The sequence below is a fragment of the Hemitrygon akajei genome, chromosome 18 (assembly GCF_048418815.1).
Source record: "Hemitrygon akajei chromosome 18, sHemAka1.3, whole genome shotgun sequence".
NCBI classification, from domain to species: domain Eukaryota; kingdom Metazoa; phylum Chordata; class Chondrichthyes; order Myliobatiformes; family Dasyatidae; genus Hemitrygon; species Hemitrygon akajei.
In genome coordinates, this window is record NC_133141.1 from 70,807,909 (window position 1) to 70,834,047 (window position 26,139).

General features: G+C 40.6%; 1 protein-coding gene across 3 annotated transcripts in view; it reads left to right on the forward strand.

The window, feature by feature from the left end:
• npepps (aminopeptidase puromycin sensitive) overlaps positions 1-26,139 on the forward strand; it is a 240,975-nt gene that overhangs the window by 50,692 nt on the left and 164,144 nt on the right. For all 3 annotated transcript variants that reach the window (XR_012102075.1, XM_073071797.1, XM_073071798.1), the window contains exons 3-5: positions 10,493-10,570; positions 14,398-14,519; positions 18,054-18,161. Coding sequence is in view for 2 of the 3 variants with exons in the window: in XM_073071797.1 (XP_072927898.1) it covers positions 10,493-10,570; positions 14,398-14,519; positions 18,054-18,161 (308 nt within the window). In the remaining variant the exon portion in view is untranslated. The remainder of the gene's footprint in view (positions 1-10,492; positions 10,571-14,397; positions 14,520-18,053; positions 18,162-26,139) is intronic.

Below are 26,139 nucleotides of genomic sequence, written 5' to 3' on the forward strand. Positions count from 1 at the left end.
AAAAAGAGAGGAGAAAAAGGGGGGGATAATAAATAAATGAGGGATGGGGTAAGAAGGAGGAGGGGCATTAATGGAAGTTAGAGAAATCAATGTTCATGCCATCAAGTTGGAGGCTACCCAGATGGAACATAAGGTGATCATTTCTTGATCTTTTTCATTTACAAAGTATTAACGGTGATATCCTGGTATGGTGTTGTATGTCATTTAAAAAAGTTTAAATGAAATATGTACGTTGGTACATCTTTTAAGTGAAAGCTGCAAAATCAAAGGACCCCCCATCACTCAGGACATGCTTTGTTCTCATTGCTATCATCAAGGAGGTACAGGGGCCTGAAGACCCACACTCAACGTTTCAGAAACAGCTTCTTCACCTCTGCTATCAGATCTCTGAATGAACAATGAGCCCATGTACACTACCTCAATATTCTTTGCTCTTTTTGCACTAATTAATTTAGCTTTTTGAATAGATTTCCTTCTGTAATTTAAGTTTATTTATTGTTATGTATTACAGTGTACTTGTGTCGCAAAACACCCCTAACATGTATTTTTCAAGTCGGTGAACTGGAAATGGGCTAACGTTGTCCCGGTATATAAGAAGGGTGACCACACTGACCCTGGTAACTTTTGGCTAGGAGGCTTAATATGTATTGTAGGTACGATATGTAAACATTAGTAAAGAATGAGATGGAAAAGCAATTGATGAGAACGGGCATGTTAGCAGAAAGCCAGCATGGGTTCAGAAAGGGGAAATCATATTTTACCACTATGCTGGAGTGCTTTTAACTCCAGCCCGTTTAGATTTTTTCATTTCATTCATCATCTTCCAGCTCTATTTTTCTATTTCTCCTGATCTATACTTGTTCATTCATTATGTGCCATGCCGTATGATGTGGGTGATCATGGTTTCCATGACCATGATTGTTCTTGGCAAATTTTTCTACAGAAGTGGTTTGCCTTTGCCTTTGCCTTCTTCTGGGCAGTGTCTTTACAAGACGGGTGACCCCAGCCATTATCGATACTCTTCAGAGATTGTCTGCCTGGTGTCAGTGGTCGCATAACCAGGACTTGTGATCTGCACCGGCTGCTCATACGACCATCTACCACCTGCTCCCATGGCTTCATGTGATCCTGATAAGGGGGGTCTAAGCAGGTGCTAACTTTTCCCAAGGGTGACCTGCAAGCTAGTGGAGAGACGGAGTGCCTTACATCTCCTTTGGTAGTGACGTATCTCCATTCTGCCACCCTATCTATTCTATTAAAAAATGTGACTGTCACAGTTAACATCTTCAACTGAGATTACAGCATTTTTTCCTTAAATGTAGAGTGAAGTAATGTGAACTAGATAGCATATTTCAAGTTTCTAATTCTAGAACACATTGCCCTACTGTTTCCTTCCCCTTTAGACAAAGTTCCTTAATTATGTAATTATTTTGAAGTAATTATTTTACTGTTTCAGAGAACTTTTTTGAATTAAGAGTTTACACTGATGCATAGTTTTACATGTTATCTCTAGATTAATTCATCTAATGGTGAGAGATAAGAACTCGGCTTTAGTTTTTAATGGATCAATCATTACAGAACTACTGAGTCTCTGCTAATTGGTAGTGAGTTGAGAGCAGTTTCACTTCATCTTCAGAAGTGTGTTGCCAATGAGTTTGATAGAAGAGCACAAAATGATACTCTATACCAAAGATCTGAGGGGATATTGAAGGATTATAAAGATACAAGTGTCATAAAGCACTACAGTACAGTAGCAGCCTAGTCAGCCTATCTGGTTCATTCTGAACGTTATACTGGCTAGTCCCATTGACCTGCATCTGGGCCATACCTCTGCTATCCAAACTTGTCTTAAATGTGCATTTGAGCTCACATCTGCCCCTTTCACCAGCAGCTTGTTCCATCCTCCAAGGGAAGAAGTTCCTATACAGTTCCCCTTTAATATTTCACCTTTCATCCTAACCCATGACATCTTGCTGTAGTCTCACCCAGCCTTGGTGGAAAAAGCCTGCTTGCATTTACTCTATACCTCTCATAAGTTTGTATACCTCTGTCAAATTTCCCCTCACTTTCTACATACGCAGGGCCTTTAATATCATTAAGGATCCCACCTATCTGTCCAGCATCTTCTTTGACTTTCTACCATCAGACTGAAGATTACCATGCATAAAACAAAAAACGGTCAGTATGGGAAACAGTTTCTTCCCTCAGGCCATAAGGCTTCTGAACTTACAGCCACATCGTATTCGAAGTGTCACTGGTTAAACTATTCCATACCTTATGATATTTAATATTATTGTACTCTAGTTTGTTATTTATGTGTGATTCATAAGTTATCATGTTATGTGCTTTACACATAAGAACAATGCCAAGAACAATGTCCATCTTCAACAGAATGTTAAATATAGCATTTATAAGCGCGTGATTCTGCAGATGCTGAAAATCAATAGTAACACTCAAAATGCTGGAGGAACTCTGCTGGTCAGGCAGCATTTATGGAGAGGAATGAAGAGTCAATGTTTTGGGCCAAGGCTCATCATCAGGGCTGGAAGAAGCCAGAATAAGATGGTGAGGGGTGGGGAAGAAGCACAAGCTAGAAGGTGATGGCTGAAGCCAGGTGGGTTGAAGTTGGAAGCTAGGAGGTGATAGATGGAACAGATAAAGGACTGAAAAAGGAATCTGATAGGTGAGTGGAGCATGGAAGAAAAGGAAAGAGGGAGGACAACGTAAGGAGCTGAAGTAAGAGGGGAGGCAGAATAGGCTATGGGGGGAGGGGAAAAACTTTGAATACTAACTTTGCTGATAATTGATAAATGCAAGACTATTTGTTATAGTTTAAGCAAAATGACAAGCATAGAATTTGTACAGTGCCACACCCCACCCAAACATTGAGTACTCCTTCAGTTAATTACTTTGAGCATATTTTGAGTCAAGTTCCCCAAGTTATCAAATTAACTTAAGCTGCTTGAAAAGGATACACATTCATTATTAAGGTTTTTTTGAATTTTCTTTTCTTTGTGTTCACTACTTCGGTTTGTCATAATTGATCTTTATTTTTAATCATACTTCATCGTGAAACTTGTGCTGTATGATTAAATGAGCCACACAACACAAATATGATATTTAACTTCAAATACCAAGTCAAGTCACTTTTATTGTCATTTCGACCATAACTGCTGGTACAGTACATAGTAAAACTGAGACAACGTTTTTCAGGACCATGGTGTTACATGACACAGTACAAAAACTAGACTGAACTACGTAAAAAAAACAACACGGAGAAAGCTACACTAAACTACAGACCTACACAGGACTGCATAAAGGGCACAAAACAGTGCAGACATTACAATAAATAATAAACAGGACAATAGGGCAAGGTGTCAGTCCAGGCTCTGGGTATTGAGGTGTCTGATAGCTTGGGGGAAGAAACTGTTACATAGTCTGGTTGTGAGAGCCCGAATGCTTCAGAGCCTTTTCTCAGACGGCAGGAGGGAGAAGAGTTTGTATGAGGGGTGCGTGGGGTCCTTCATAATGCTGTTTGCTTTGCAGATGCAGCGTGTAGTGTAAATGTCCATGATGGTGGGAAGAGAGACCCCGATGATCTTCTCATCATTGATGTTCTGTTTAAGTTGTAAAGGAGTAGATTATCCATGGTCAGAAGACTCTGTGCAAAATCTTTATCTTCTGAAATTATTGGTTAATTTTCTTGATAATTCCATTATTTAAATTTTAATACAACCAATATTTTCCTATTTAAGCTACAAATGGAATCAGATGCACATTGGCTCTGGCAGAGTTGGCAGGCCATTACTTCCTACAAGGTGAAACCTAACATCATGGATGGCTGTGATACTTCACTCCCAGATGAGCTCAACTCCTTTCATGCATGCTTTGAAAGGGGGAATAAAAGTACACCTGGGCAAATGCTTGCAGTATCTGGTAACCCTGCGATGTCTATCTCGGAGACATCTTTCAAGAGGGTGAACCCTCAAGAGGTGTCAGACCATACCTGGTATAGCCCAGTGACACTCTCAACCATTGACATATAAAGCCATAAGACGTAGGAGCAGAATTAGGGGATTGCTCTGCTCTGTCTTTCAATCCTAGCTGAGTCATTATCCGTCTCACCTCATTTTGCTGCCTTCTCCTGATGACCTTTATCCTTACTAATCAGGAATCTATCAACCTCCACTTTAAATATACCCAATGACTTGGCCTCAACAACTGTCTGTAGCAATAAATTCCACATCATGGGTAAAGAAATTCTTCCTTATCTCTTTTCTAAAGGGGCATCCTTCTATTGTGAGGCTGTTCCCTCTGAGACTCCCCCCACTACAGGAAACATTCCCTCCACATCCACCAGGCCTTTCAATTTTCCGTCTCTATGCATATCTATTTTCCTCAAAGCATTTGGCAAAAGAAGGCTTACAACCTAATTTTACGGGGGGAGAAAAATTCATAAGCATGTGTGCGTCAAAGCAATCTGTACTTCTGTTTTAGTTAGAATAGTTACAATAGGGAGTAGTAGGAATGAATGCATGTACCTGATTAAAAAGATTAAAGTTGCTCTCATTGTGACAAAAGTTCCAGAAAAGGAGGTCTGACCTTGCAAGCGCAAAGAGCTTTTGTGCGTTACTTCAGATAGATAATGAGAGTGAAGATAATCAATTGGCTGTGGTTGATGTTGTGAGCTGTGTTTTCCTTGGAAAACCTGTAAACATCTATGTCCAATATTGATATAGATGTCTGAGTAGTACACACACTGCTGGAGGAACTCAGCAGGTCAGGCAGCACCTATGGTGAGGAATCAAAAGTCAGTGCTTCGGTCTGAGACCCTTCTTCAGGACTGAAGGGTCAGATTTCAGAATGGCAGATGTCTGAACTCCTTGCAGTTTTGGTAATTTTTTTAATCCCTGATTTTCACCACTCTACATTGGCTGCCATGCTTTAGTTATTAGGCCATTGGTTCTGGTATTACATTTCTAAACCTCAGTTTCCATTTCGTTCAAAAGCTATTCCTTATTAGTTGCTGAATTGTGTTGAATATTTCCATTTGTTTAAAATTTGCCTGATAATGATTAGACAAAATGGCTCTCAACTTTGTCTGTCTTAAGCTATGAAGATATATTGGGAAGAATTTTTATAGTTGATGTGAACATTTACTGCCACAATTGTATAATTGTTGCCTGATGACTGTTAGTAACTTTGCATTTGTGTTATAGGGGTTAGAATGAAAAGCAGGCGAAAGGTAAAGATGTAGGCTCAGCTGAGGCAGTAAGGGTGACAGTGAACTTGACCACGGTGGCCCTGGATTTGGTGGAAAAGGAAGTTCTGCTATTCCCAGCAAAATGTGCATCTTGTTGAAAGTGAGGTCAAGTTGGGTTGTGTTTGATCCCCTTGTGAATAGCCAGCTACCTCTTCTCACCTGCCTATCACCTCCCCAGATGCCACTCTCCCTTTTCTCCCATGGTCCACGCTCTTCTCATCAGATCCTTCTCCAGCTCTTACCTTTTCCAATTATCACCTGCCAGCTTCTTGCTTCACCCTTCCCCTACCCATCTGGCTTCACATATCACCTTCTAGCTTGTCCTCCTTCCTCTCCCCCCACCACCTTATTCTGGCATCTTCCCCCTTCCATTCCAGGCCTGATGAAGGGTCTCAGCCCAGAACGTGGACTGTTTATTCATTTCCATAGATGCTTCCTGACCTGATGAGTTTCTCCAGCATTTTGTGTGAGTAAGCCTGCCAGCATTCTGTGTTCGACTGTCCCACAAATCATTGAAAAATAAGGAGGCAACCATGGAACTGTAAAGGGTTGTTTCCCATCAGGAAGAGCAAAAATTTAGAAGGGAAAGAACATTTCTTGAACTATGATAATCATAATTTAAAAAATAGATCATCTCCAGTCTGACTGCAACGGGCTACCTGTTTCTGGCCCTGTTGGCAATCCACTGGTTTTGCAATTGCAATTTTCCAACTGCAATGCTCCTTCCCTCCACTGGCCTGCAGGTCACTCTTGGCCAAGATATAGTGGCTGCCTAGTCCCCCCCCCAGTTAAATAGCTAAGAGGAGGAACAGGCTCCATCCTGAACAATGACAGGGCCCTGCAGTAACTAAGGTGAGGCTTGAAGGAGTAGTAACAATCTTCAGCTGGAATTGCCACATAGATGATTCAGTTCTCTTTCCTGAGATTCCCATCATCACAGAAACTGGTCTTCAGTGAATTTGATTTGCTCCACACAATCTCAAGAAAATAAGACTTAGTACAGATGTGAAATTATCAACGGTGCTCTCGTGTTGTACTTGTCTAACAATAATTTGTTTTCCAAATCCTAGTTTGGATCACTGAGATCCAAACCTGGAGACCAAATAAAATCAATGCTCACAACGACCAATAACCAGGAATACGGGCTAGTAGAGTTCACTCAGCTATCCACTTGTCCAGAACCCAGCGGCCAGCATGACAGCCAACCAATCAGAACAATGAGTCAAACCAGTATAGACAAGAGTACTCGGCTGTAGCAACACAGTATTGCGCACTGATGGTGTTACCTCGACTGGTGACAAAATGTTTGCGGTCTCACATCCAGGCTTGGCAAACAAGCAAATGAAGTGTTCATGACTGTAGTGTCAACACGGTACTTGATAGAGGTGCATCATGGATATTTGGAAAAGCTCAAATCAAGGTATAAACTCCAGCAACTGGCATTGCAGCCTTGCACAAAACATTGGTTGTTGGGGTTAAATTTTCCTACCCTCAGTACATTTCTGAAGTAGTCCTACTTTGTATCTTTGCTGGTAGAGTTGATTGGTTTGGAAGATACTGCTGGCATAGCATGGCTGAGTCATTACAGTGTTCTGTGCTGGTGATGGAGGAAATAAATGCTTCGGACCCTGGATTCAAGATTGTCTAATGTAATTTCCAGTATACAAGTATAAAAGAGAATAAAATAACTTATCCCGCATCTGATGCAGCATGACAAATGCAGTAAGGAGCAGAATAATAAAAAAACAATAAATATAAATATGTGGCAATCCACTTTCTGTGCAGGCGAACCGGCGCCAAATAGCCAGTGCGCGGGGGGGAGACTTTGGTAATGCACCTCTGACGTCATTTCCGCCCAGAGAGGGAGGGTGCTAGGTATTTAAATGCCAGCGCCACGAAGTTTGAATAAACTAGTCTCGAAACGACTTACCGACTGCGTGTTGTTTTTTCAGCGCTGTGTGTAGCACATCGCTACAAATACATGATAGCATATATACATAAATTTACATATGCAGTATATCTAAAACTTTAGATGTATAGTAGAGAGTATATTGACTGGATGCATCACTGTCTGGTGTGGAAACACCAATGCCCTTGAATGAAAATCCTACAGAAAGTAGTGGATATGACCCAGTCTATCACGAGTAAAGCCCCCCCCACCATTGAGCACATTTGTATGAAACATTGCAAGAGAGCAGCATCCTTCATCAGGGACCCCCACCACCCAGGGCAAGCTCTCTTCTCGCTGCTGTCAACAGGAGGAAGGTACAGGAGCCGCAGGACTCCCAGCATCAGGTTCAGTAACAGTTATTAGCCTTCAGCCGTCAGGCTCTTGAACCAGCACTCAGCTGCACTTGCCCATTGAAATGTTCCCACAACTTTCAAGAACTCCATCTCATGTTCTTGACATTTATTGATTATTTATTTATTATTATTACTTTCTATATTTGCAGTTTGTTTTCATTCTGGTTGAATGCCCAAGTTGAGTGGTCTTTCATTAATTCTGTTATGGTAATTATTCTATAGATTTATAGGGTATGCCTACAAGAAAATGAATTTCAGGGTTGTATATGGTAATATAGATGTGTGTGTACTTTGATAATAAAATTTACTTGAAATTTAAATTGTATGTCCATTAAGTTATGCTAGGCATAGGAGTGTCTGTACATAAGCTGACTGACAGGAAATGATAAGATAGTGGTGGTTGTGGGTGTGGAGGTGTTAATCAGCCTTACTGCTTGGGGAAAGTAACTGGTTTGGAGTCCAGTGGTCTTGGTGTGGGTGCTGCATAGCCTCCTTCCCGATGGGAGTGGGACAAACAGTCCGTGAGCAGGGTGGGTGGGATCCTTCATGATATTGGTGGCCTTTTCCTGGCACCTTTCAGTATTTGTCCTTGATTGGGTATATATGTCCTTGACGGCAGGTTGGCTGATGGCATTTAGCATGCTTGCCTTCATCAGTCAGGAAATTGAGTACAGGTGTTGCGGCATCATGTTCCAGCTGGTAACTGTGTTCAGTTCTTGTTGCCCTTCTATAGGAAGGATGCTATTAAACTCGAAGCTGTAAATTTTTTTTAAAAATTCCTTGGGATTGACTGGGATTGTTTTCCCTGAAGTTTAGGAGGCTGAGAGATGACCCTATAGGGCACAAGTTTCCAATCTGGGGTCCACAGACCCCTCAGTTATGGTAGGAGTCCATGGCATTAAAACATTTTGGGAACCTGTATTATAATGGTTTAGTTAGGCACATGAAGGAAAGAGAAATGGAGGTTATGTGGGAGGAAAATGCTAGATTGATCTTGGAGTAGGTTAAAAGGCACAAAATTGTGGGCAAAAGGACCTGTACTGTGCTGTAGTGTTCTGTTCCTTGGGGCAGTGAAACAGTTTGGAACTGAGATTTTTGTCGATTGGACAAGGTTCAGTTCCGTTCACAATACTTCAGCAACTTCATCCCTGCATTTAACAAGACCAGAAAGCATTCAAGCTGTCTGATAGTGTAATATGCCAATGCTCTATGGGAGGTTTCTGTCCTGCCGGAACTTGTCTTGGGACACCTGTATTACTGTGTGACAAGTGTACCATCCCAGTCAAACTCCCCACTTGCCACTGTCCCCAGAACAGGTCACACCTATGCTGCGGCTGTGCCAGGCAGAGATCATCTCAATAACGGTGTGCCTGACCACCACCTCTTGAGATTGAGTGGTACTTCTCCCTCCCAATCAGCATCCTGTATGTTATCATTAAACAGAAACTAAACCTGTTTAGCCATCTGTTAATGCAAGGGTTCCCAACCTGGGGCCCATGGACCCCCCAACAAGTTAATGGTAGGGGCCCATGGCATAAAAAAGGCCGGGAACCCCTAAGTTAATGTGTCTGCATGCTTGTGTTGTGTTGTGTTGTCACATGATTAGTTGATTAGATGTTTACATTAACGAGTTGGTGTACCTAATAGTGGCCACTGGAATTCCTTATCCATAAATAAATTCTCAAAAAGGGCTGTAGCTGTTCTGAGTTTAGTTGGGGTACTTAGAGATGGGTAGTAAATACTAAATATGCCACCAACTGCTACCTCACCACCTGTCTCATCACAATACAAGGGAAGCAGGCCTGCACCAATCAATGTCCAACAGAGTCTTGAGATCGCAAAAGAAATGTTCAAGACAGTCACTCAGTTTCACTACACGCCACCTCTGCGCCAACTCGAAGGCACCAGAATAGTGTCTCAGAGTAACGAGCACCCAGGTTAGCTCCTCTGAGCTAAATCTGGCTTCTGTGGCATGATGGCCCTGCTTGAAGCCCCCCAGCCCAGCTCTTGCAACACCCCAGCCGATTACTCCAAACAATGAGCAGCACATTGATGCGTTCAGCCTGCTGTGAATGTAGTTATTGGAGTCAACAGTAGTCTTACCATGTATAAAACACATTTTACAAGGAAAAAAGCACCTTTGGTTGTCCCCTGGGAGTCTGCTGTGTGTATATGCGCAGCCATTTTACTGGAAGTAACTATAAAGAATTATATAAAAATTAGTATGGAGTAAAATGTATATAAATACAGTGCATGAATATCGTCAAGTATTTACAATTATAAAAATAGTTTAAAGTAATGATAAAGGGAGTCGGGTGGCACGAACTAGAATCGTTAAATTAACTGTCGGGGGAAGAAGCTTTAAAGATGTAATAACTTCTTTGTTTTAATAGTTCTGTAGCGCTTTCCTTGGGTGGCTGGGTGGAGGTGTGTCTCTAACAAAGGAGGTGTAAGGTGCTCCTTCCCTCCACTAGCCTGCAGGTCACCCTTGGGCAAGGTGTAGCACCTGCTTAGCACCCTGATCAGGGTCACATGAAGCCATGGGAACAGGTAATGGATGGTCTTCTGAGCAGCCGATGTATATCACAAGTCTTGGTTATGCAATCACTGATGCCAGGCAGCCAATTTCTGAGGAGTATTGATAATGGCTGGAGTCACCTGTCTTCTAAAGATACTGCCTAGAAGAAGTCAACGGCAAGCTATTTCTGTAGGAAAAATTTGCCACTACTTTGTCCTGGGCACATACAAGTCTTGTAGTGATGGTAGACTGCAGCCAATGATCTTTACTGCTGATCTGACAGTTCATTGTAGATTTTGTATATTGTTAGAGGATGCTGTACCAACCAGATAATAGCTGCTGATGTGAGGATGCTCTGTGATGGAGTGATTTAACAATAATAAAACTTTGTTTATATAATTTTACAGAAATAAATGCAACAGGGTTCAATTATCAAAATGAAGATGAGAAGGTGACGCTCTCGTTTCCTAGCGCTCTACAAAAAGGTAAATATAGATAATTGAAAATGGTAACATCCTTCTATTTTCCATAAAATTCAGTTGCACTAGTTTCCATTCTTTTGCTTCTAAGAACTGGATTAGTTTGTTTTATAATTGTCTTGTTTTGTTCTTGCCTAGAGATACAAATTCTGACTTACCAATGTTTTTTTTGTGAGATGAGAGCATATTTCCCTGTTGTACATAGCCTGCATAGCCTACAGGCTCTAGTTGTGCACCTTTGCAATTTGTTTCTTGAATATGGATCCATTCTGTAAAACCTACCTTCCTCAGTTAGGGCTGAACCTTAGATAATTTCTGTCCAGAAGCTGATTTTTTTTTTTTTTAAAAAGTGTTCTTTACTGTGTACAGAAGAACAAATTGTCAGCTTTTTTTTTTACAAAAAAAGAAAAATTCCATCCCTAATTATTATTGCACTCTTCATTTTGTGACCGTTATCTAGATAATCAAATTTTTATTTGATAGTAGAGAGAAAGTATTTTGGACAAAAGCAGAACTCTTTGATTAGTAAGGGTATCAGAGATTGAGGAGAAGGCAGAAAAATGGGTTTGAGGGATAATAAATCAGCTGTGATGGAATGGTAGAGCAGACCTGATGGGCTGAATGGCCCTATTCTGCTCCGATGTGTTATGGTCTAAAACAGTTGATGTTCACAATTGTTTGGAGATATTAATACTTACATTAATAGCTACTGCTATTTTCTAAAGTAATAATTTTTGAGAAGGAGAGGAATGAGGGCTAGCTGGCAGGTGATAGATGAGACCAGGTGAGGAGTAAGGTGGATGAGATAAGGGGAATGAAGTAAGAAGCTGGGAGGTGATAAGTAGAAGAGGTAAAGGGCTGAAGAAGGAATCTGAAGGGCAACAGAGAGAGGTGGAATCTCTTGTGTTTAAAACAGAGAAATGACAAATACAGTTGTTGAACAGGAAGGACAGCCATCCTAAGGTCTACTTTAGTGGAAGTTAGCAACTTTAATGTTGGTTTTCCTGTCAAGAGTGGTAGCAATCAAATCTTTGATATTTATTTCATTCAAAAGTAGAGAAACTGAGCCTTCCAGCAATAACAAATGATTTGGGTGTAATTTGGTTCTGAATTTTGTGTTTTATTTTACATTTTAGTTGCTCAGCAGAAGGAATCATGCATATGAACTGATCTCTTGTGGTGGGGGAAAATAAGCCCATAGTCGTCTTTGCAACTGAGTTTCTACCAAGGATCATTAATAATCTGTTAATTTTTAAAGTGAGCAAATAAGTTGGAGATCCTGTCAATTTTGTCATCATGTGCCAGAGTGAGATCTGAGTCATGGCAGGTGTAATTAAAGCAAAATGACTACTAAATAAAACTGAAACTGCCTGGAGGTGGAGTTTGTTTAAAAAAGATAACCATGGTAATGTAGTGATTACAGTGATTTACAGTGCCAATGACCTGGGTTCAATTCATGCCGCTGTCTATAAGGAGTTTGTACATTCTCCCTGTGATTGTGTGGGTTTCCTCCTGGTGCTCTGGTTTCCTCCCATCCACCAAAGATATGCTGTACAGGTTAGTAGTTAATTGATCACATGGGTAGCGCAGGCTCGTTGGGTCAGAAAGGTCTGTTACTGTGCTGTATCTCTAAATAAAACTATAAATGAAATTGTGATAAGAAAATAAAAAGCTTTGGTGCTCAAAATGTGTTGTTTTGTGCCAAACATTGTTCTGGGGGCAGCCTGCAGGTGTCGCCATGCTTTGGCGCCAATATAATGTGTCCACAATTTACTAATCCCAATTCATACATCTTTATAGCTGATTTAGCATCTTAGACCATTATAAGATCACGGTTGATATTTTACTATGGCATCACTTTCCTGAACTAATGTCATATTCTGAGTCCCTCAGTTTACAGTATCTATTGATTAATAGTGACCTATGGCCACAACAGGTCTACAGTAGATGCGATCTTGTTGGCACTTCACCATGGCCAATATAAATACCTATGTTAGGGTACTGTTTATTGACTACTGTTCAGCACTTAAACATTATTCCTACATTCCTGATCAAAAAGCTCCAGAACCTGGCCCCCAGTACCTCCATCTGCAACTGGATCCTTGACTTCATAACCGGAAGACCACAATCTGTGCAGATTGGAACTAACATCTCCACCTCACTGGTGCACCTCAGGGATGTGTGCTTAGCCCACTGCTCTACTCTCTATATCCATGACTGTGTGGCTAGGCATAACTCAAATGCCATCTATAAATTTGCTGATGATTCAACTATTGCTGGCAGAATTTCAGATGGTGATGAAAGGGTGTACAGGAGTGAGATATATCAGCTGGTTGAGTGGTGTTGCAGCAACAGTCAGTCAGACCAAAGAACTGATTGTGGACTTCAAAAAAGGTAAGATGAGGGAGCACACACCAGTCCTCGTAAAGGGATCAGAAGTGGAAAGAAAGTTCCTAGGTGTCAATATCTCTGAGGATCTAACCTGGACTCAACATATCGATGCAGCTGCAAAGAAGACACAACAGCAGTTATATTTCATTAGAAATTTGACGAGATTTGGTATGTCATCTAATACACTAGCAAATTTCTACAGAGCATTGTAACTGGCTGGTGTTTGGGGGGGGTGTGGCTACTGCACAGGATTGAAGTAAGCAGCAGAGAATTGTAAACTTAGTCAGCGACAGGGTAGTGTAGCAGTTAGCACAATTGCTTTATGGCATCAACAATCACTAATCTGGGTTTGATTCCTGCCACTGTCTGAACGGAGTTTCTGTGTTCTCCCCATGACTGTTCGGGTCTCTTCTAAATGCTCCGGTTTATTCCCACGTTCCAAATGTGTTGCAAGTTAGGGTTAATAAGTTAAAAAGCATGGTGACACTTTTGGGCTGTTACCAGCACAATCCTTGCTGATTAGATTTGAAGTAAATTTCGCTTTTCGATGTTTTCCTGCACGTGACAGGTAAAGTTATCTTCTGGTAAAGTGCCACATATTTGAACTGATGTCATGCTTAGCTGAAAACTAGCTTAAAGCTATCATCTAGATGAATAACAAGATTATTTTTTACTATTGTGGAAAGTAGTGCTGGTATCTTACAAGATATTTCTGGAAGGTAAGCTCACACAGAACAGTAGGATTCAGCAAGTAGAAGAGGAACACTTGCAGTGAGAAGTTAAATAATCCAAATAAAGAGCTGTCAATGATATTAACAATTTAGTAAAAAATTGCTGTCCTTTGATTATGCATGTTTAGACAATAAATTATTAACTGGAGCTTGGGTAGTATTAATAATCAGTGCTTTGATCTAGCTTTAAATTTAGGTCGAATTATTGATATGAGCATTGGCTGCTGCTGGCTTAGGCAATTTCAACTTGGAGATTGTGGGTTCACAGTATATGGAGCTGGAAAATGCTCAAGAGGAACATCTGTTAAGTACCAGAGCTACTGTTGTTATTGCAAAAATAGGTAATAAAATGTTTACTACTGAAGCACTCATTAAACAATACAACACTAAAGTGCAGTACAGGTACAGTACAATCACACGAGGTTGTGCCAATCTTATAACCATCTCTAAGGTCAGTCTTAACTTTCCCTCCCATGTAGCCCTCCATTTTTTTTGTCATCCATGTGATTATCTAAGAGTTTGAGTGTCTGTAATGTATCTGCTTCCACCACCACCCCAGCAGTGTTCCACACTAACCAGTCTATGTACAAAAAGTTACTCCTAGGTTTAATTAATGCTCTCATCTGGCATTTATGACAGCTTTTTTGATCTTCCAGTTTTATGCTATGCAATATGATCTTTGTTATTAATGATAAGATTACATTTTAACAGGTAACGGCACTTTGAAGATCGATTTTGTTGGAGAACTCAATGATAAAATGAAGGGATTTTACAGAAGCAAGTATACCACACCGTCAGGAGAAACCCACTATGCTGCTGTCTCTCAGTTTGAGGTTTGAAAATATAACTTTAGTGTAGCATTGTCCGTTCTGTCATGAGCACCTTTCTGATAAATCTTATGCAAAGATCAAGGGATGATGTTGAATTTGTCTGGGTTTTTGATGGGGGGGAGGGGAAATGGTGCAGAGGAGGTACTGCATTTTGCCTCACACCTAAAATTACTGACCATCTTGGGTTGTTGACCTAAAAATATTTCCTTTGGCTATATAGTCTTCAATGCCTGGATCGTTTGCAATCTTCAACTGTTTGGCATGCATTTCTTTAAATTTGCTTGACTTCGGGATTCTTCTATCTCAAACCAGATATTTCTCAATAAAGCAATATTTTTCCTTTTCCTGCCCAATATAATTATACCATTTCTTCCATTACAAAGTTATTGTAAGACCGTAAGATATAGGAGCTGAATTAGGCCATTCGGCCCAATGAGTATACAATGTCATTTCATGGCTGATCCATTTCCTCCTTAGCCCCAATCTCCTGCCTTCTCTCTGTAACCCTTCATGACCTGGCTAATCAAGAATGACCTCTGCCTTAAACATACCCAATGACTTGGCCACAACTCCACAGCAGCCTTTGGCAATGGATTCCACACATTCACCAGTTTAGCTAAAGAAATTCCTCTTCATCTCGGTTCTAAATCTATGTCCCTCTATTCTGAGGCTGTGCCCTCTGGTCCTAGAGTTAAAAGCCATAAAGTATTGTGGACTTTAGGTGTGTAAATGCACACTGGGACAGCAATAATAAAAGATGAGGCGCTTTTAAAAAAAATACATTTAGGAAAATGTTTGTGACTTCTGGTCCAACAAAAAGTCTAATTTCTACGCTTGCTTTTGGGAAGTGAGCCAGGCCAAGTGGGAGAAACATTTTGGGGGGGGGAGTGAGGAATATCTGGAGCCGGCAGTCACAGTATCACAATGTTAAGAATAATTGTGGAAAATGATATAGACAATTTCAAGGTTTAAAAAAAAAATTGGAGAAAAGCCAAGTTCAGTGAGATGAGACCAAGTGTAGTCAGGTAAAATGAAACCAGAACTTGGCAGATAGAAGTGTCATTGAACCATGGAAGGCCCTTAAAGTGGAGATGTTAGTAAAATCTAGTTGCATTCCCATGAAGCAGACAGATACAGAAATTAAAGACTCAGATCCATGGATGACCAAATGAATAGTGTAGCAGAGGAAAAAATGTGAATAATAGAATAGAGGAGAAGAAATATGATGGATCAGTGTGGCCTCCTCTACATCAGTGAGACTCAATGCAGTTCTGTCTTTTGCACAACACAGGATTTCCTGATAGTTGCCCATTTCAATTTGACTTCTCATTCCCATTCTGACATGTCTGTCCTTGGCTGCCTCGACTACCACGATGGGGCACACTCAGGAACATTAATTTTTGTAGCTTTTGGTAATTTCCCCCCCTTCTCTTCCCTTCCCCTTCAGCCCTTTACCTCCATCTATCACCTGCCAGCTTATTGCATCCCCTCAACTGGGGGAATCACCTATTGCCTATCAGCTACCACCTTCCAGTTTGTATTCCTCTTGCTTCCCACCTCCTTATTCGTGCTTAATTGTAACTCGGACTGACATTCCCAATTCAGTAATATGCATGGTAGCATTGCAATCTGGTTACTGCACTAATATTCTGAGGTCAGAAGTGTTGACTTGGATAGTTTGAATACCATCGGAACAATTGATTTAATTTTAAGTAATTAAATACATTTGGAACAAAAAGCTGATTTTGTAACACAAATGCTGGAGGAACTTAGCAAGTAAGACACTATCTATAGATGTGAATAAACATAGAAAACCTACAGCACGATACAGGCCCTTCAGCCCACAAAGCTGTGCCGAACATGTCCTTACCTTAGAAATTACCTAGGGTTACCCATAGCCCTCTATTTTTCTAAGCGCCATGTACCTGTCCAGGAGTCTCTTAAAAGACCCTATCGTATCTGCCTCCACCACCATTGCCAGCAGCCTATTCTACGCACTCACCACTCTCTGAGTTTTAAAAAAAAAAAACAACTTACCACTGAAATCTCCAGTCGATGCTTCGGGCCAAAGCCTTTCATCAGGGTCTGAAAAGGAAGTGGGCATAAGCCAGAATAAAAAGCGGCCTCATAGTGGTTAAGAAGGCATATGGCATGCTTGCCTTTATTGGTCAAGGCAGTGAGTTCAAAAGTCGGGAAGTTATGTTGAAGTTTATAAAACTCTAGTTAGGCCGCATCTGGATTATTGCACACATTATCCATTATCAGAAGGATGTGAAGCGGTCGTAGAAGAGGTTTACCAACTTGGATTAGAGGGCATGTGCTGTAACAGGAGTTTGGACAAACTTGGTTGTTTTCTCTGGAGAGGGAGATCTGATAGAGGTTTATAAGATTATGAGAGGCATAGATAGAGTAGACAGAGTATCTTTTTCCCAGGGTTGAAATGCCTCATACCAGAGGGCATGCATTTAAGTTGAGAAGGGATACTTTGAAAGGAGATGTGAGGAGCATGTTTTTTACACAAACAGTGGTGGGTAAAATACACTGCCTTGGGTGGTGATAGAGGGCAGATACATCGGGGACTATTAAGAGAGGTTTGGATAGGGACGTGAATGTTGTGTAGGCAAAAGAGAGTAGATTAGTTGGACATTTGTTAGCTAATTTTTGTTCAGCACAACATTGAGCCATAGAGCCTGTTCCTGTGCTATACTGTTCCATGAAAGAGGGTGGGGTAGGGAGGGAGGAGGGGAAGGAGTAGAAGCTGGAAGGTGATAGGTGAAACCAAGTGAGGAGGGAGGGGCATGAAGAAAGAAGCTAGAAGTTTATAGGTGGAAGAGGTGAAGGGTTGAAGGAGGAGGAATCTGTTAGGAGAGGACAATGGACTGTGGGAGAAAGGAAAGGAGGGAAACCAGAGGTAGGTGATGGGAAGTTGAGGAAAAGAGAAGGGGTGAAAGGGTAACCAGAATGGGAAATGGAAAAAAGAGAGAATAGGGAGGGTGGAGAAATAACTGGAATTTAGAGAAATCAATGTTCATGCCATCAGTTTGGAGGTTACCCAGTTAGAATCTGAAGTAGTGCTCCTCCAACCTGAATGTGGCCTCATCATGGAAATGGAGCAGACCATGGGCCAACATGTTGAGTAAATGATTAGGGTCCAATATACTGTGCTAATGACAATAGACAAATTCAATTATAGTGTTCAAATGGGAAGTGGTTAAGTGTCTGAAAATGAAGATTCTAGAGCCCTCCAGAGAACTGAATGACTGTTATGTGGAAATTGAAGAATCAAACACTCTTACATATGATGACCTTTCTGTGATTCATTATACATTTAATATTTTTATATGTGGGGGATGAACTCTGAATAACTTTTCAAGAGTTATTTGTAGTGATGCATTTTTGTGTTTATACAGTGCATTTGATATTTAGTAATGTTTGCACTGTTTGAACCAAACTTTCCTTTTCCTCCATCTCTGTGTCACTCTGCTGCTTTTCTCCTTACTCCTCTTGCAGTTTTGCCTAACTTTTTTTTCTTTCCAGCCAACAGATGCAAGGAGAGCATTTCCATGTTGGGACGAACCTTCCATTAAAGCAACATTTGACATCACACTCATCGTTCCAAAGGACAAAGTTGCCTTATCAAACATGGTTAGTACTCATCATTGGTTTGTCTCTCTCATTAGCCCAACGACAAATGGTAGAAGAAATGAGGACCTTGTGATTTTAATTAATAAATCCAGAGAAAAAAAATAAAACATGAAAATTAGTTTGGGGCAAGGACAAGGCAATTGTCGCCTTGAATCTGTTCCACATTCAATAAGATCCAGTTTTGGTCTCGAACAACTTTCTTGTTCTTTATCTATATCCTATGATCTTATAGTTCAAATATCTATTAGCCTTCTCTGTACATTGGCATTAACCTATACAAAAGTTTAAGGTCAAAGATTTGTTTGTCCTTTATCTTTTCTGGAGTCGTGCCTTTCTCTTTTTTTTTGTACTGTTAAGTTATTGCAACTTTGTGCCTTATTCTGAAGATTAGTATCTTCAGCTAGGTTCAGTATTGTCCATCATCTCCCATTTGGCACTGAAACTCTTCTATCTAAAGCTTCCTAAAATCCAACTGTGGCAATTCACACTTTGTGGATTGAGGGAAAAGGTAAAAGGGTATTATTGAAGCTGCAAGCATTTTGGTTGCCATTCTCTTTCATGATTAATTTTATCCTGCAAAATTTGTTTTTCCAACTGAGAAATCTTAATTATGGTTTTTTGACAGCATATGTTTGTCTCTAGGATAAATACTTTTGTGAATTAGGTAAAGAGTTAATGTCTGTATTAGAAATGGAGGAAGGTTCAGTTTTTTAGTTCCATTTGCTGTTGGTCATTTGGAGAGATCAATTGGTTGGGCTTGGACAATACATTATCTACTGTTGCTGGAGATCTCTTAGAAACCCGAGTGCAACATTGGAAAGATTTAGTCTTCAACCAAATGCTCTTTTGCCTGCATATGTTCTTCTGAATGAATAGATTTTCAATGTTAACCGAGGTGATCAGTACCAGAGAGGTAATGTCTGGGATAGTTGCAGTTAAAAAGCCTGTTTTAACTTGGACAATGAAATTTACAATGAGTGGCAAAATTAGGTGGTAACTTGCAAATCATTGTAATCAAATTGTTTAAGGCAGGGGTTCCCAACCTGGGGGTCCACAGACCCCTCACTTAATGGTATTGGTCCATAGCATAAAAAAGATTGGGAGCCCCTGGTTTAAGCCATGTGTTCTCAGCCTTAATTGCAGTTACAAGTGTTGGTCTTTTAAGACTGAGGCACAACAATTTCAGCACACATCTTCACTCATTTGTGTTATGTATAGTATTCATAGAGCAAGAATGACAATGGAGTAATATGATTAAATGTTTTTACTGAGTCATGTTAGTAATGATACACACTGGGCAACTTGGTGTGGTAGCATTGAACTGGGCCAGCTGAGATATTTTTTTAAAAAAATGTGCAGTTGAACCCCCGTGCAAAAGAGAACTTTCTGCCCCAAGGAGACCCAGTCAATTCACTGTATACAATCAGTCCACGTATGTGCACTTGCCACAGTCTCAGTCAATCCAATACTGAAGCTGACTTTTAAGCTTTAGCTGGTAGAGACCAAAATAGTATCTATGTAGGGTGTAGAGAATCACATTTATAAAATAATGTTGTTGGCTTCTTCCTCTGACTTATCTGTGGATAGTGTTTCTTTTGTTATTGTAAATTGATGGTTGCCTTTCCTTCTGTTGCCCCATCTACCTCTTGTTGATTATTGTCAGTTAGCCAAATGGCATGTCCAACAACTTTACAAAGTCAGAAAATGGTAATAGGGATTACTTCACATCTCTTGGGCTTACTACTGTTAATGGGTATTGGCTAGATAAAGACACATTCTGGTCTCTTAGTAGCAACAGCTTGGTTGACATGACTGATTTGTATTGAGCAGAGGTTTAATTCTCACAGGCATAACTGATGTGTTGTGGTTCTGAGGTTGTAGCTTTGGTGTGAGGCTCAAGGATATAGCGATGATCTGATCTTAGATATTAATGTTCCTTTTACTCTTCTATAGTCAAATCTTATAAATGGAATTAAAATTGATTATTTTCCAGTTCAAAGTCAAAGTAAAGTAAATTAATTACAAAGTACCTATATGTAATTGAAATTCATTTTCTTGCAGCCTTTACAGGAAAATAAAGAAATGCAATAGAATTTATGAAAATCTATACATAAAGACTGACAAACAACCAATTTACAAAAGAAGATTTTGTGCAAATAAAAAAATAATACTGAGAACATGAATTGTAGAGTCCTTGAAAGTGAGTCTGTAGGTTGTGGAATCAGTTCAGAGTTGAGGTGAGTGAAGTTATCCATGCTGGTTCAAGAGCTTGATGGTTGAGGGGTAATAACTGTTCCTAAACCTGGTGGTGCGAGTCCTGAGGCTCCTGTAACTCCTGCCCGATGGTGGCAGTGAGAAGAGAACGTGGCCTGAATGATGGGAGTCCCTGATAATGGATGCTGCTTTCCTGTGCTAGCACTCAGGAAGATGTGCTCAGAGTTTCTGAATTAATTTGCTATTTACTGTTCACTCTCTATTTGCTTGTGGCGAAGTACCGTAGATTCCGGATTTTAAGCCGCTACTTTTTTCCCACATTTTGAACAGCTTTGAACACTGCGGCCTTTACTACGGTGCGGCTAATGCATGATTTTTTTTCATGCCGCCAAAAACATTTTGCCTCGTAACAGTAGACCAATAAAATTGATGAGTAGTTCACAGAGGTCCAATGAAATTGTACGATAAATCAAGCGCACTTTCACAATTAAATTATTGTAAATCAGTCATTTGTACTCACCCTCATCAACATGGAAAACACTGGAAGAAAAGCATTGTGCTGCCTTTATGGCAGTTATTTAGTTTATAATATTTTCGCTTAGTAATTCATTTGTTAGTATGTTTTCTGTACTACAGCCCGGAATGCTAGACGTTACATCCGGTTTTGCCGCGTCTTGTGGGAAATACCGGTTTGCGATAAACAGGAAGGTGGGGGGGGAGCGGCGGAGCCAAAACGCAGCTTTTAAGTTAAAGGCGATCAATAACTTTTCCTGGTAGGCTGCAGTATATATATTTTTACCAGTCGCTAGGAGATATTGGAATATATATGCAACGTAATTTGTGTGTTACCGATACGTATGTATATTTAAAAGTAGCCGTATTACAGGCACGGTTCGAAAAAAAGCATTTGCAATATGTATTTGTTTGTTACCATATGGATTTAATTAAAAGTTAAAAAATCCTCACGTGTAATATCTTTCTGTGTAAATATCTCATATTACAACGTGGGACACCTGCGGCCTAAAATCCGGTGCGGCCTGTACAAGTACAAAATTGATTTTCTTTCTAAAATTAGAGCCAGCGGCTTTTAATCAGGTGCGCTCTGTAGTGCGAAATCTACGGTAGTTATTTCCTGCCGGTCTGAATTACATCTGTTCCAGGTTTGCCTTAAATCAGGACTAAAAATAAGACCTATTTTCCAGCAGCGGATGAGCGCATAATAAAATGTTTTACCAAGGACTGTCTATTCTCACCCACTATGTACTATTCATGCTATAGTTCCTTGATTATATGATTTTGCACCCTTGGTGACTCATCTTTGAACCCAATATCACAATAACCTGCAAATTAAATAATTTTATTTCTATTGTGTTCTACTAAAATGTACATGTGTTGAATACTGCAGTCAGCTACTACATTTAGTTAGCATTTAATTATGATGTTATTGAAAAATAATTGCACCTCTGCCTATGATCTAGCTATTCGAAAGCACCTACAGCCACAAATGCCTTCTAATGCCTCCATTACTTCTAAGTTTTTATTTTCAAGGTTCTCTAGGCACAATTCCTAAATTTCATACAAAAAGTACAAAACCGGCCTTTTGGCCCATCATAACAGTGTTGGCCATTAAGTACTCATCTATACTTAACCCTATTTTCCAACACTGGTCCATAGTTTTCTATGCCTTGATGATTCAAGTACTCATCAAGGTACTAAAAATTCTGAGTTAGTGCTTCCACCTGTATATTCCAGCTTACAAGCATTGCATGGGCAAAGCTGTTTCTTCCGTAGCTCCCCTCTAAAGACTGTAAGGCATTGCAGTAGAATTAGGTTATTCAGCACATCGAGTCTGCTGTCATTCCGTTATGTTTGTTTTATTGTCCCTCTCAATCCCACTCTCCTGCCTTCTCCCTGTAACCTTTGATGCCCTTACTAATCAAGAATCAAGCAATGAATTCCACATATTCACCATTTTCTGGCTAGAGAATTCCACCACCTCTGTGCTAAAGGCATATCTTTCTATTCTGAGGCCGTGTTCTCTAGTCCTAGACTCCCCACTATAGGAAACATCCTTTCTACGTCCACTCTATCTAGGCCTTTTAAATTGATAGGTTTCATTGAGATTCCCCTTCATTCTTAAACTCCAGCAAGTACAGGCCTAGAGTCATCAGACACTCCTCATAGGTTAACCCTTTCATTCATGGGATCATTCTTCTGAACCTCCCTTGAACCCTTTCCAATGCCAGCACATCCTTTATCAGATAAGGGGCTTAAAACCTCCCACTCGTTACCTTAAGCCTATGTACTCTGACTTTAAATACCTTTTCTTGGCGGGGGAGTGGGGGGAATTTCTTACCTCACAATTATGGATACTTCTGATGAGTTTCATTGCCTCATTCGTCCTCTGTTGCTCCAAGGAAATCCTCACAACTGAAGCACTTCATTCTTGAATCGCTTCTGTATCTGAGCCAGCTGGGGAAAATGGACTGAATAATGGCATATAGAATTTAATGCAGACAAGTCTGAGGTGTTGCACTTTGGGAGGACAAACCAGGATAGGAATTACATACTGAACAGCAAGAGTGCAGTGGAACAGAGGGATCTTGGAATACAGATCTTTAACTCCTAGAAGATGATGTCATAGATTTGTAAAGGGAACTTTTGGCACACTGAGCTTCATAACTCAAAGTATTGAGTACAGGAGTTGGGTTGACCTTGAAGTTGTTTAAGATGTTGGTGAGCCCAAATTTGGAGTAATTTGTGCAGTTCTGGTCACCAAGCTACAGAAAAGATGTCAGTAAGATTGAAAGAGTACAGAGAAAATTTATAAGGGTGTTGCCAGGATTTGAGGACCTGAGTTCTTAGGAAGGTTGAATCTGTGAGTACTTTATTCCCTGGTGCGTATGAGAATAGGGAAGATTTAATAGAAGCTTATGAGGGGTAAAGATAGTTTTTCTCACAACAGACAGGATTTTTCTCCTGAGGCTGCATGAGACTAGGTCTAAAGGTTATGGGTTAAGGGCAAAAGGTAAAATGTTTAAGGGGAACCTGAGGAAGGCCAACTTCACTCGATGGTACAAGTGTGGAACAAACTGCCAGAGGAAGGGGTGGATGTGGGTTCAATTTCAACATTTACGAGAAATTTGGATAGGTACATGCATGGAAAGGGTATGATGAGCTACAATCCAGGTGCATGTAGGTGGACGAGACAACATACTATAACAGTTAGCAAGGACTAGATAGGCCAAAGGGGTCATTTCTGTGTTGTGCTGTATAACTACACTCTTCAATGCATCACATTCCTGATGCAATTTACTTCACTGAAATCTTCTTGCTCAGTCTCCTTGAATTTATGCGCAGATGTTAGTCAAGTTGGGATAGTGAGCATGGCTTTGCCAAGGGCAGGTTATACTTTACGGACCTGATTGAATTCTTTGAGGATGCAGCAAAACACATTGAAGGTAGAGCAATGGATGTAGTGTATATGGATTTCAGTCAGGCATTTGATAAGGTTCCCCATGAGAGGCTCATTCAGAAAGTAAGGAGGCATAGAATACAAGGAGACATTGCTTTGTTGATCCAGAATTGGCTTGCCACAGAAGGCCAAAGGGTGGTTGTAGATGGTTCATATTCTACATGGAAGACGGTGAGAAGTGGTATTCTGTAGGGATCTGTTCTGGGACCCCTCCTCTTTGTGATTTTTATAAATGACCTGGATGAGGAAGTAGAAGGGTGAGTTAGTAACTTTGCTGATGACACAAAAGTTGGGGGTGTTGTGGATAATCTGGAGGGTTGTCAGGGGTTACAGTGTCACATTGATAGGATGCAGAACTGGGCTGAGAAGTGGCAGATGGACTTCAACCCAGATAAGTTGAAGTGGTTCATTTCAGAAGGTCAAATTTGAAGACTGAATATATTGTTGATGGCAAGACTCTTGACAGTGTGGAGGATCAGTGAGATCTTGGGGTCCGTATCTATAGGACACTAAAGCTGCTGTGCTGGTTGACAGTGTTGTTAAGAAGGCATATGGTGTGAGGCCATTATTTGTGGGAACAGTTCAGTGATGGGGCAAGTGAAGTTATCCCCACTGGTTTAAGAGCCTGACGGTTGAGGTAATAACTGTTCCTGAATCTGTGGTGCAGGGCCGTGAAGCTCCTGTACCCGCTTCCTGATGGCAACAGTGAGAAGAGAACATGGCCTTGGTGGTGGTTGTCCTTGATGATGAGTGGTGCCTTCCTGTGACAGCACTCTGTGTGGATGTGCTCAGTGGTGGGGTGGGCATGCTATGTTGGCACTGAAAGTGTGGTGGTACTTACAGGCTGGCCCCAGTGTGATCCTTGGACTATGTTGGTCATTGACACATGTCACATTTCACTATGTTTTGATGTACATGTGACAAATAAAGCAAATCTGTGAAGGACTGGGCAGTATCCACTACTTTTTGTTAGATTTTCCATTCAAGGGCACTGCCATACCTGGCAGTGATGCAACCAGTCAATACACTCCCAACACACATCAGTTTGTCAAAGTTTTAGATGTCATGCTGATTCTTTGCAAATCTCTGAGGAATGAGCTGTGCTTTCTTTGTAATTGCACTTGTGTGAAATAATAACACTGAAGAATTTAAAGTTGTTGAACACCCCCCCCCCAGATGTGGCCTGATTCATGGACCTCTTGTTTCCTCCTTCTGAAGTCAATATCAGCTCCTTGGTCTTGCTGACATTGAGTCACTCAGCCAGATTTTCAGTCTCACTCTATTGTATAAACTGATTCATCACCACCTTTGATTCACTATTCTAAATACTTCTAGGTGTAGAAATCCTTGCGTACTTGAAAAGGCTGTGCAAGTGGAGTGGTTGTGTAGGAGGTACAGTAGCAGTGGTTAGCATAATACTATTACAGTGCCAGCGATCACAATCGGCATTCAGTTCATTTGGCTGCCTGTAGTGGAGTTTGTACATTCTCCCTGTGACTCTATTTCCTCAGGTGCTCTGATTACCTGACACATTGCAAAGATGTACAGGTTTGGGTCAGTAAGATTGTGGGCATGCTATGTTGGCACTGAAAGTGGTGGCACTTACAGGCTGGCACCAGTGCGATTCTTGGACTATGTTGGTCATTGACACATGTCACATTTCACTATGTTCCGATGCATATGTGACAAATAAAGCTAATCTTTAGATCTTTTATCTTTTATGTGGAGAATGCTAAGCTGAGAGAGCATTACTGTCGGGATATTAGGGTTTGCAGGCTGATGTGAATCTTTGCCTCTGCTGTTGTACTATTGACTGCCAACCTAAAAATTCCTATCAGAAAGTAAAAGGTCCGGTAAAATATTACTTTCACTGAAAGACTTTAACTCTAACTTCAATCAAAACTGGAACTCTGTAAATTATCAGAAAGTTGGTAGTCAGTCTATTGCTGGTCTCCCATTAAGGCTGTTATTGTAGTGATGAAGTAAGGTTATTTGTCATAAATGTCATGTGTTCCTTTTTATAACAACTTGTGTAGCTCTCAGAAGTTTCACATGTCTCCCCATCGTCATGAGAACATAGTAGCACAGTACAGACCCTTTGGCCTATGATGTTGTGCCGATCTTTTAACCTACTCAATATCAATCTAACCCTTCCCGCCTACATAGCCTTCCACTTCTGTCATTGATGTGCTTATCTAAGAGTTTCTTAAATGTCCCTAATGTATCTGCCTCTACCACCACCCCTGCAGGGTGTTCCACACACCCACCACTCTCTGTGTAAACAACTTG